This window comes from Oreochromis aureus, linkage group 16 (genome assembly GCF_013358895.1).
Source record: "Oreochromis aureus strain Israel breed Guangdong linkage group 16, ZZ_aureus, whole genome shotgun sequence".
Classification (NCBI taxonomy): Eukaryota; Metazoa; Chordata; class Actinopteri; order Cichliformes; family Cichlidae; genus Oreochromis; species Oreochromis aureus.
Window position 1 is genome coordinate 10,845,251 of NC_052957.1, and position 12,638 is coordinate 10,857,888.

Consider the following 12,638-nt stretch of genomic DNA (forward strand, 5'->3'; position numbering starts at 1 on the left):
ATACATCGTAAGGGGAGATGACCCTTTTGTGAGCAGGAAGTCACACAGAAACACCTACATTCACACACACTCACTCACGTGCACATACATACACACACACATACATACACTGAATGCCTTTGTTTTATGACGCACCATAGGGGGGTTTTACAATGGGTGTTTGTGTGACCACTGAGTTAATAAAAGAGCTGCGAGAGGGGGCCGGAGTTTTTAGAGTTGTCTGGGATCAGGTGAGGAGCTTGGAGCTCCAAGACCCTGGTTCGATGGGCTCCCCTTGCAAGTTAAAATGGATCGAGCTCTGTCTTGCTTTGTTCACGGGAATAAGTCTGTAAACCAGCGGGGCCTGCGAAGTGCAGACCCAAAAACCTTATCATGGTGGAGGGGTTTGTGTGTCCCAAGAATCACAGGGGCTATGTTGACCAGGGGCTTTTGCCCCCTGGTAGGCTCTTCCATGGCACACTGGTCCTGGGTGAGGGACCAGACAAAGAGCAATTCAGAAGAGCCCTATAAGTAGCCCTATAATTACAAGACCAAGGGAACAGTTCACCCTGCCCGGGATAGGGTTACCAGAGCCCCGCCTTGCATTTTCCACACTATAAGGCGCACTTAAAATCCTTTAATTTTCTCAAAAATTGACAGTGTGCCTTATAATCCAGTGCGCGTTATGGTTTAAATCTGGGGGTGCTTACTGACCTCAAACCGATTTTATGTGGTACGCAGTGCTCAAAAATCTTAAAAAAATGTTTTAGTACAACTTTGGTAAGCTACAAAACTGAACCACTTGATGGATTGTCAGAGAATTATGGCTGCCATAGTCAGGAGCCTCACGGAGTAATCCGGGTCCAAACTCCGCTTCAGGTCCCAAAGTCAAACCAACATTGCAGCATCACTAAGAGTTACTGTCATGGCTGTGTGCAGGCAGGCAGTAGAAGGATCCAATATGCAGGACCCTCAAAAGCGAATAGTGCACTTCAAACAAAAAGTCCACAAGAGACGCTGGAGCTCATAAAAGAGTCCAAATCCGAATGCTAACCAATGGCACCGGGGCTCAAAAACAGTTCAGGAGGCCAACACGGAGGTCGACAGCACAGGAGCCCATGGCAGAAAAGTTCAGCGGGACGACCCCGAGGTCGACAACACAACAGTCCATTACTGAGCCGGTCCGGAGGCTGGCCGCATGGAAGACAGCGGCACTGACACAGGCGAAGCAAATCTGGAGGACGACACCGCTGCCTTCCGCATGACAGTGGCCACCCATGACAGCGATGGTGTCCAGCGATGTTGAGGCGGCAAACGTGGACAAGCCGGGCATGCTAGACGTGGACAAGCCAGCCGTGCTAGACGTGAACGTGCTGTCCAAACAGGATGTGAACTGGATGGCAGCGAGGCAGCCGCAGTACCAGACGAGGCAGGACCAGACGGGGCAACCACAGGCGACAGAACTGGCCCAGACAGTGACTTTGCAGCCGCAAGCAATGGAGCACGTGGTGGCGCTGCAGGCGACAGCATGGAAACCGTAGGTGTTGGTGCTGGAGGCAACGGCGTGGAAGGCACCGGCGATGGAGCAGGTGGTGGCGCTGCAGGCTGGATGGACTCCCTGGAAGGACTGCCACGATTAGTCTACTAGTCACGATTACGTCGACTATGAAATCGTCGATGACAAATTTAATAGTCGTCGTTTAAAGCCTTGTAAGATCCTGAAAGACGCAGGAATAAGTAGTAGAATTTAAGAGCGTAATAACGGACCGAAACAGAAGATGGCAGCACTGCATGTACAAGGATGCCAGCTGCCGTTAAACCCCGAAGAAGAAGAAGCAACTCCGGTATCGTAGCTGTGTCCAAATTCAGGCCGCATCCTTTGGAGGCCGCATTTGAAGGCCCATTACATTACAGCGACGTGACGAAGGCTTTCCAAATTCGAGGACTTCTGCAAATGCGGCCAACAAATGCGTCCCACTTTTCCCCAGATTTGAAGGATGGGTCGGGCATATCCTTTGTGGCCCAACCTATCCCAGAATTCATAGCACGGCTCAGCCAATTTCAGTTTCCAACAATGGCAGCAGCTACTTAGTTTTAATATTACTCTTATTACTCTTTCTGGGTCACAAAATAAACTTTTAACATATTTTCAGGCGAGAATGTAGCTGTGTAAACTTCAAATATCTAGACATCACATATTTGTCAGGGTCCTGGGTCTCCTGACCCAGCGTTTTTAGTTCTTTGTGATTTTTGTATTTTGTCGAGTTCTCATGTGATTTATTCTATGGTTTCTAGTTTTGATCCTTTGCCCCTCATGTTTCTCTGTGCCCCCTCAGTTCTGTGTAAAGTCCGTGTTTCTTGGTCTGTGTCTTCGCATGTTTTGAGTTTCCTGTGTTTTTTGTCACTCTGTATTGTGAATTAGGTTTTTATGGTTGGTCTTTTGTTACTCCCTTGAGTCTAGTTTCAGGATTTCCCTCTGTGTATTATTTATCATCTCTAGTCTTTTGGTTCTTAGCGTTCTCTGCCTTATGGTTATGTCTCTGTGTTTCTTAGTTGCTCTGTCTCCACCGTGTCAAGTTTGCGTCTCAGTGTTATACTTCCTGTTTTATTTTGAAGGTCTGTGTCTCATGTGAGTGTATCCTACTTTGCTTCCTTCTCTCGTCAGTTCTGATTTCCCCCAGCTGTGCTCTCCTTCTGTGTCTCATTCCCTCGTTATTCCCCAGTGTATTTAAGCCCTGTGTTTCTCTGTGTCAGTGTCGTGTCGTTCCTCATGCTGTGTGGTTTTTGTCCTCTGTGCTCCTCGTCTCCAGGTTTCTTAGTGTTTAGTATTAGTTTCCAGTTTTGTTTTGTTTTTGCAAGTCCTTTGTTTATGGAGTTTTTTCTGCAACTGCAATAAAGCAGGCTTTTGAGTTTACTCCTCTGTCTGAGTGTCCTGCATTTTGGGTCCTACTCCTGCCAGCACAAAGCGATTCATGACAATATTTGCAAAAGTTCTCCGATGTTTTCGGAGACATCTGTTACCCACCAGCTCGATAGCTAGCTGGGGGGTTCAATAGTCACTTGAGCCGGCGAGAACAGCGGACTCCCGGCAAATCATTTTCAAACCTCCCGCGGTCTTTCCCTAATCAGGTTAAACATGATATATAAGTCACTTAGATAACTTAAAACTGTTAGTGTTTGGCTTTTTTTTTAGTGTTTTAGTTGTTCCTGAGTAAATCGGTTTAGCTGAGATTAAAGTTACAGTTTTCACACAGCTGAATAAGCGTCAAACAGAAAACTGATTAAACAGAAGTGTGAGATGGTCGAGAATATACTCCAGTGTCCTGTTATATTTTAGATAGCAAGGAGCAGACGGCTGAGTTTATTAAACTTCACTGAGACAATCTGCAAATTTTATTAAAAATTTAATAATCTATCATCTTGTCTGTATTTTTAGTTAGCACATACCTTAAACACTTCAAGCTGTAAGCTAATGATAGTTATATAAGAGCAGACGCATGCTGATGCAATGAGCTGTACGTTTTACGTCCAATGGATGCATGATCTGATTAGTCAACTAATCGCAAAAATAATCGGTGACTAGTCGACTATCAAAATAATCGTTTGTGGCAGCCCTACTCCCTGGAGCCTCCAACAGGGACGGATGACTGAACGGGCCCCTCGGACCCTCCAGCCGAAGGCAGACGATGGCTGGGGCGGCTCCTTGGACCCTCCAGCGAAGACGGAAAATGGCTGGCGCAGTTCTCCAGAACCCCCAGTGGGAACAGAAGCAGAACCAGCAGCCAAGGAGTCCTCTGGAAGACACGAAGCAGAACCAGCATGCGTGGAGTCCTCTTTCAGACACGAAGCAAAACCAGCAGGTGCTGAGATCTCTGGCAGAGACAAAACAGACGCAGCGGGCACGGAGTCCTCTGGCAGAGATGAAGCAGATGACTGGAATGGTTCTCCTGAACCACCAGCAGAGACGAGGAACGGCTGGAGCAGTTCTCCTGAACTCGCAGCAGAGAAGAGAAACGGCTGGAGCAGTTCTCCAGAACCCCCAGTTGATGAGACACTCCGTGGCGTGGGAGCCGTGGAGTGCTGGAATTGCTCACCCGAGCCTCCAGCAGGAGCAGATGTAGGGCCAGGAGGTGCGGAGACCCCTGGCTGAACTGGTAGCTGACCAGGTGGTAGAGCAGATGACAAAACTAACGGCTGAGCTACAGGAAGAGCTGGTAACTGAGCTAGAGATGGAGCTAGAGACTGAACAGGAGACAAAACAGATAGCTGAGCTGGTGACCAAACAGATGGCTGAGCCGAAGACTGAACTGGCAACTGAACAGATGCTTGAGCTACGAACTGAGCTAGTGAATGAAGTATTGGTTGTAGTAGTGATTGTGGTGGTTCTCCTGAGCCTCCAGAAGATGAGGAGAATGGCCGGATGGGCTCACCTGAGCCTCCAGCGAGGACAGGAACGGGTGCAAGCACCCGCCGGACACTAGCCATTGCCAACCGAGGAGTAGGTACAGGTGCGGAGGTTGGCTGGGTCCTGGCAGGCCTCACCTCAGGGACCAGCATGGGGGCCAGGACAGACCAGACACCAGTCACTCCCACCCGAGGAGTGGGTACGGGTGCAGGAGTGAGCTGGTTCAAGGCCGCACTCACCCTAGGAGCCAGGACAGGCAACGGCTGGGCAGCTGCTGTCCCCACCCGAGGAGCTGGTACGGTGTAGGAACTGGCAGAGCCTCAGCCAGCTTGGAAAATGGAGCAGGGACAAACTGGGCCCCAGCCCCCCTCACCCGGGCGCACTTTAAACTGATTTATTGTAAACACTGACATGTAACTAAACTGAAACTGAAAATACAAAATAATTAAATAAGGAAGCAGGCTGGCAAACAGAACACACAGTGAGGTATGATGGTACGATGCGACGCTTAACTACGAAGCCCCTCTGATGACATGGTCCAAAAAATAAATAAATTGTGGCCACAAAATACTACTTCGTGGGCACGAAATGGGTATAACGTGTCCACGAAATACTTATTTGTGGGCACGAAACACTTGACCGATAACTGTGATCCTTCCCAGGCCCTTGCAGTTGGTTGACAATAAAATCTGTCCCGGCGTCCAGGTCGTACTTACGTCTGTAAAGCAACTGTCACTGACCCGGTTCCAGGGACTCGGGGTCCGTGAGCAGTATGGACTGTGATGATGATGATGATGATTATTATTATATTATATGGGTGTGTTCTGCTCTGCTGCTTTTCCTGCGCTCTATGTTTGTGTTTTGGCAGGTGTGTGTGTGTTTGTGGGCGCGGTCGTGACAGGCACCTTCAGGCCTGGTGGGTGTGGCCCTGCCAGTTGACCGGTCACACCCAAGGATCTCCACACACACCTGGCGCCGATCAAGCCTCGTCAGAGGAGCTACAAAACAGTGTGACTGAGAGCTCCTCGACGCTGGATCGTTGAGTACCCGTCAGTGTTTCCAGCAAAGTCAGTTCCTGCTAAGTCTATCGCTGTTGAGTTGTGGGTTAACGGCTGCCTTTGTGGTTTTCCAGCAGGAGTGCAGGAACAGGAGAGCAGCGAGCACAAGTTTCATGGGAGCGGAGACACGGAGCACGGGCACTGAGAAGGAGACACGGCACGGGAGTTGGAGACGCACGGGGAATTTATGGTGTACTGTTTACTCCACTGTAAATAAACGCACTGTTTGCATCGCAGACACACCCACGGTCTGCCACACAGACCGTGACAGCAACTGGGCTCTCAATATCCTGTTTAAATGTCTCTCCGTAATAATGGTTCCTCGCATTGCCAGGCTTTTCAAAATGCATTTGTAGCTCATTCCCAGCCTAAAATAATACCCAATTATACCCAATTCGTGCCCACAAATTAGCATTTCGTGTGCACGTTATACCTATTTCGTGCCCTCGAAATAGTATTTCATGGCCACAAATAAGTATTTTGTGGGCACGTTATACTATTTCGAGGGCATGAAGTAGTATTTTGTGGCCACAATTTATTTATTTTTTGGACCATGTCATCAGAGGGGCTCCGTACTTAACAGATGAAAACACAGACAATAAATACAACAGGAGGGAATGAGGGAATGAGGACCATACAGGGAACACAGGTGACATTAATTAACAGACAGGACCAGGGAGACGCAAAACTAGAAACACTAATGTAGGGCACAAACTGTCAAAGTAAAGCAGGAAGTAACGAGAAGACATACACAGATGAGACCAAGAATAACAGATTCGAAAACATAACAGAGACATGAGACACTGAAAACTTCCATCATCAGTTTTGTCTGTACAGGTGGACATCACTTGAGAAGGTGAAAGCTTTGGTGTGCTTTTCTACTAGTTGGGATGACTGCGAAAATATGCTGACAGTCTGAGGTTTTTGGACATTTGCTCACAAAGTAAAAAATATTTTCCAAATTGAAAAGAAAAAAAACTTGTGAATTCCATGGTGGTTGAGAGTGTAACATTTTTAAGGGTTACCCATTAAACCACCTCCATTTTCATATGCTCCGATGATGCCTATGCTCTCCAGAGTTTGAGTGTACATATAAATATATAATTTTCAATAAGAAATGGACAAGTGGTTATCACTGTATTCATTTTATAGGTAATATATAAAGACAGCTGAATAGTGAAACTTCCATTATGCAGATTTATATAGCGCTTTTCAAGGCACCCAAAGCGCTTTACAATGCCATTATTCATTCACGCTCACATTCATACACTGGTGGAGGCAAGCTACGATTGTAGCCACAGCTGCCCTGGGGCAGACTGACAGAGATAAAGAAACAATTACACTGTAAGTACCCTGCAGTTTATGGGGTACGGGCCGTATTATGGAGTCACTCAATCTTGTCCAACTTCCTGGTAGTTTTTACAGGGAAAGAGACACAAATTGTACTGTAAATAATTTTATGTATCATAGCAGCCTAAGTAATTACTAAGTAAGTACTGCTATGACTTAAGCCCCAGGGCAGCTGTGGCTACAATCGTAGCTTGCCTCCACCAGTGTATGAATGTGAGCGTGAATGAATAATGGCATTGTAAAGCGCTTTGGGTGCCTTGAAAAGCGCTATATAAATCCAATCCATTATCATTATTATTATTATTATTATTATTATTATTATTTGTTCCCTGCATCTGACTTTTTGCCTACAAATTGCAGGTAAAAACAGGGTACTTGCACCTTGTTGCCCACAAATTGTATGCATGTACAGGGTACTTTTGCCAAAGGGGCAGGTTTTACAGTGAAAATTGTTTAATTGTTTCCTGCAAGAGCCTGACTTGTTGCCCACAAAATGCAGGTAAATACAGGGTACGTGCACCTTAGTTGCTCGAAAACTTGACCCGTGCCCCAGAAAGTACAAGGTACTTACAGTGTACTTGTTGTATTGTTTCTTGCAAAAACCTTACTGATTGCCTGCAAATTGTAGGTAAGTACAGGGTGCTCGAGCCTTATTCACAGGTCATGTTATAAAGTGTTACCTAATGAAAAGTATATAAAACTATTAATCCACTATAAACTAGTTTTGACTGTGCTATGATAGATGGTGAGCATCTGGTCTTGTATGCTCATGTTCTCCTGAATCTCCTCACAGAGATTCAGATCTTTTAAGATAAAAGTATAACAAATAAAGAAATAAACTTGATAAATATGTTTTGAGAAACCAAGTATAATGTGTAGTATAGAAGTCTGAAAGGCCACAAGTATGAAAATACTAGAAGTCTGATTTTAACTAAGAAACTTACTTAAAATCAGATTTAGAAATTTTAACTACAAAAAACACAAAATATTATTGTAAATTGTCTTTATTTGTGTTCCAAGTTACATAATGCATCATCTATCTAGAAAGTATAGAGGTTATGTACATGTTACTCTGTCTATTGATTAACAATGTAATTCAAATTTCTCTTAAATTACATATGTACACATATGAACAGATTTTTTCCCTCTGTGCAGACATACCTATGACTTTAATCTAAAAGTTGAACTTTTACCACATATAAAATTCAAAACTCTTTTTCTTATTTTTGTTAGTTTCAGTCCATACATTAGGGGATTCATGATTGGTGGGATAAGGAGAAACTCCATTGCCATGAAATTCTCAACATTTTGTGGTATTTCTTTTGAGCCAAATCGCATGTATAACATATCAAAAAGCAAAGACACAACAACAACTGTTAAAGAAAATAAATGTGGTACACATGTCTGCATGAATTTGTTCCAGTTTTCATTGGATGACTGACATGTTTTGATCAGATGTACATAAGACCAGAAAACAAAAAGGACATGGCCGATATAAAAGGTGTAATTAAAAGCAGGAATAACAGTTTTAGCTACAGAGGGAGAGCAAGCTAGATTAGAAATTAACCAGTTTACACAGTAGATCCTTTGTATGTGTGAGCCACATAACCTCAACACTGCTGTTGATATCGTGCTCATGAAGAGAAGATAAAAGGGAATAAGCCAAGCAAAAAATACAAAAATACAAACTTTTTGTTTAGTCATCAGAGAGTGGTACACAAGAGGTCGACATATAGCCACGTATCTGTCATAGGCCATGAGAGCTAGGAGAGAGAAGTCAGCAGCAACTGAAGAGTGCAATGCAAAACCCTGTAAAAGGCATCCTGCATAAGAGATGACATGAATGGTGGACAGAAGATCGTAGAGAAACTTGGGATAAAATGCAGCTGTCCCATAGAGTCCATTGACACACAGATTGCAGAGGAAGATGTACATGGGTTCATGAAGGCTTTTATCCACAATGACTGTCACAATTATTGTCAAATTTACCAGCCAAATCACACAGTAACACAGTAAAGTGAGAACAAAGAGAATGACCCTGTAGTTTGCAATGTTACTTAAACCTGAGAGAGTAAAAACAGTAATTACTGAAACATTATCCATAATAAAATTTTTAGTTTACCTTATTAGGTGTCATTTCAGACTGAGAGCAAATGACATTTTTACAAGTTAAAGCCAGGGTGAAATGAAGTCTGTCTGTGTACTGTCTCCCTGACAAAGTATGTCACCAGAGGTTTATATACTCTTCTTGTCAGCCACAATTACGTGGTTAGTATGATGTCAGCTGTGCTTTCACTCCTTGAGTCGAATAACGTATTTTTACTTTTAAAGATACAAGCTCTTTGTAGTCATTTCCCAGATCTCAGCAGTTGCATAAAATACAAACAGGTGTGAGGAAATGATGAGGAGTAAGATAAATTAATAAATTTAGTTTAAGAAGAAGGGCTTGCAAGAAGAGCTTCAGCAGCATCCCGAGGAATTTTGCGGGGTGATTCATGGGGTATTGAGCTTGTTGGTACAGTCTATTCAAACTCTCTACACATGCATAAAGACATTTTCGGTGCAAAACAGCAACACAGTGGCTAAGGTTGTTACAGTTAAGTATAAGTAAACTTTGTAGTTAAACATATGAAGGTAAACTTCAGAAAAAAAAACTAACCGAAAACTTTTTTTGACTTACAAAACAAAATCAAGTAAAATAATATAATCGTAATGTGTTTGGTTTTAGTCTTTTTTATTCACAAATGTAAAAACCAAAAGGAAGCTCTGATACTTGTATTTCAATCAGTGCAATATCTGCAAACTAATGAAGAGCATCTAGCCATATAACATACAGGTCACAGTGCTTGTTTATCAACAACATTCTTCATATTTCTCTGTAATGAGATATGCACATACACAAAAACATTTTTTGTGTGCAGAGAAATTCATTACTTTAATCTAAAAGCTGGTTTGTCATGGTATGGGGTCTGGGACCAAGTGTTTTTGTATTTCTGGGTTTTGTATATTCTTTGATTGAGTGTTTTCTTAGGTTCTCTTGCATTTAGTGTTTTGTTATTCCCAGGTTTTATTCATGTGCCTCCTCTTGTGTTCCATGTGTCATGTCTAGTTAAGTTTTCATGTCTGCTCTTCCCCAGTTTCAGCGTCTAAGTTAATTTGATAGTTCCCCGTCTTGTGTTCAGTTTTGCTTCCTCCTGGTATCATGTGTGTGTTTGTGTAATTAGCCCCAGCTGTGCTTCCTTCCTGGTTCTCATCCCCTTTTTATCCTTTGAGTATTTAGTCCTTTGTTTTCCGTTACCTGTTGTCATTTATCTGCGTTTCCTCCATGTTTTTCCTAAAGTTCCAAGGTTTTTCAAGTGTTCCAGGTTTTGTTTTTATTTGCTTGGTTTCCCCAGTTTAGGGATTCTCATGTTTAGTTTGAGAGCTCTTCAGTTGGAGTGGTGGTAGTTCGTAAGAGATTAAAGGATAACCCCAACCTCAGCAACAGGACCAGTCTCGGCACCGACCAAGTGTGTTTGCTTTTGTAACTGTGTCTTAATTCCACCTATTTCACATACAAGGGTCAGTACTACAGGCAGAAAGATGGGTGTGCCATGGGTTCCCCAGTTTCTCCCATTGTGGCCAATTAGATGGAAGAAGTGGAAAAGAGGGCTTTGTTATCCTACCCTGGAACACCACCAAGTCATTGGTTCAGATATGTGGATGACACCTGGGTGAAAATAAAATCTCAGGACGCACTGTGGCGGACCACCAGGTGGCTCCACTCACACCCAGGGTTAGGGGAAGTAAGGGGATGAAGGTTTTGGCGCTTTCTATGTTCAGTTGTGTAAAGCAGTGATTAAAGTTGGAATGAAATATTGGGATATCTTGTGTCGTCCTTACCTACCTCCACATTGGTGACCTCTGAGGCGAACATGCAAAAGTTCGCACACGGAGCCAGCTCCAGCCTGGAAAAATCGGCGGCTGCCAGACTTCCACTTCCACCTATAGTTGTGTTTATAGTGGTGGTTAAGCTGCTGGATTTTTGGCTTTACAACCTTCCTTCATGGTCCGTGCACATCGAAGCTCAGTTAGCTCTTCGTGGCGTTTCAGCCAACGACACGAAATACCATCATGTGGTGGCCTCGCTGGATCCGCTGTCCACCCACCACGTTATGACCCTCCTCCGGGATCCCCTCACCCAAGGGAAATACACTGCTCTCAAGGCACTGCTGCTGCGGCGCTACTCCCTCTCAGATGCAGAGCAGGTCGAGAAACTCCTCTCTCTCTCTGGCCTGGGTGATGATACTGCTCTCAAGCTCATGGAGAGCATGCTGCTAGGAACAGATGATTGAGGATTCTTCTTCACTCACCTCTTCCTCTGACAGCTGCCAGCTCCAGTGCGAGCTGCCTTTGCCAACTCCCCACTGTTGGCCATGAAGGATTACTGCTCACTCGCAGAAGAAGCAGATCGCATCCTCCTGGCTACCAGGAGCTTTGGCATCCAGGCGATTGTTCGCGACTCACTGGCGGCATCCCCTGCACCCCCACCGATTCTCCCAGGGTCCTCTGACTCTGCCAGAGCACAGCGCTGTCTGCTGCCTTGCAGTTTTAAGGCCCAGGGAAATGAGCCCCCCAGCGTTCTGTGGTGGCTGCGACCGCTGGCGAAAAGGAAAGGCTGCTCTTCATAGAGGACTCATGCAAAAACTTCGGTGAAAGGTTGGTGACTGTTTGTTTTCATGATCGGGACTTCCAGTGGAACTTTGTAGACGCTGCTAGCTCTGTGCCTGTAATAGGCACTGATTTTCTTTGTGCTCACATACTACTGCTTAATATCGCCAACAGACGTTTGATTGATGGTGTCTTTTTCTTTATTACCCTGTTTTATTTGGGGTGCTGAGCCCATGTTGCATGCTAATTTTGTAGCTTCGGGGAATTACTTCAGTGTTTGTGTTCAGAGTTTCCTTCACTTTCCCCACCTTCTCGAACCATGTGACAAAGCACAGGGTGGAATATTACATCACTACACTAGGAGTATTACCACATTCCCGTGTGCGCTGAGGATGCCCCCCAAACTGCCGTAAATACTCTGTAAAGTAAGTAAGTAAAATTTTATTTATATAGCACCTTTCAAGATAAAAATCACAAAGTGCTTTACAGAGGCAGAAAACAGACATTAAAATCCAAAACAAAACAAAATTAACCAAAAGCGAGTTTAAACAGATAGATTTTTAACTGCTTTTTAAAAGACAAGACTGAGTCCACAGATCTCAAACTCAAAGGGAGCGAGTTCCAGAGTCTGGGAGCCACTGATACAAACGCTCTGTCACCTTTTGTTTTTAACCTTGTATGCGGGACAACCAGCAACCCCTGGTCACAGGACCTCAGGGACCTGCTGGGGTGATAAGAAAGAAGAAGATCACTTAAGTAAGTTGGAGCTACACTGTGCAGGGCCCTATAAGTCATGATTATGATCTTAAATTGGACCCTGAACTTGACAGGGAGCCAATGCAGCTGAATCAGGAGGGGAGTGGCATGGGAGTGTTTGTGATGCTTTGTCAGAAGCCTAGCAGCAGCATTCTGAACGCCCTGCAGCCGTTCCAGGGAGGCATTACTTAAGCAAGTAAACAAGGAATTACAATAGTCTAAGCGGGATGAAACAAAAGCAAGAATAATCATTTCCCATTCGGAACGTGACACAATGGGACTCAGCTTAGCGATATTTTAACTATCGTAAAAACAAGAGCGAACCAAAGATTTAACATGTGTGTCCAGCGTCAGAGCTGTATCAAATGTAACACCAAGGTTCCTAATGGATGATTTAATATAAGAAGCAAGAGGGCCTAGATTTTTAACCACGTGGGGAA

At 44.4% G+C, this 12,638-nt stretch overlaps 1 protein-coding gene across 1 annotated transcript; it reads right to left on the reverse strand.

The window, feature by feature from the left end:
- Nucleotides 1-7,953: 7,953 nt before the first annotated feature.
- LOC116320669 (olfactory receptor 5F1-like) lies at nt 7,954-8,895 on the reverse strand. Its single transcript, XM_031740342.1, has one exon. It carries the CDS (start codon nt 8,893-8,895, stop codon nt 7,954-7,956), a length of 942 nt encoding a protein of 313 aa, XP_031596202.1.
- Between the last annotated feature and the right edge of the window lie 3,743 nt (nt 8,896-12,638).

Coding starts and splice junctions, on each gene's coding strand:
- LOC116320669 (XM_031740342.1), bottom strand. CDS start 8,895: ATGGATAATGTTTCAGTAATTACTGTTTTTACTCTCTCAGGTTTAAGT.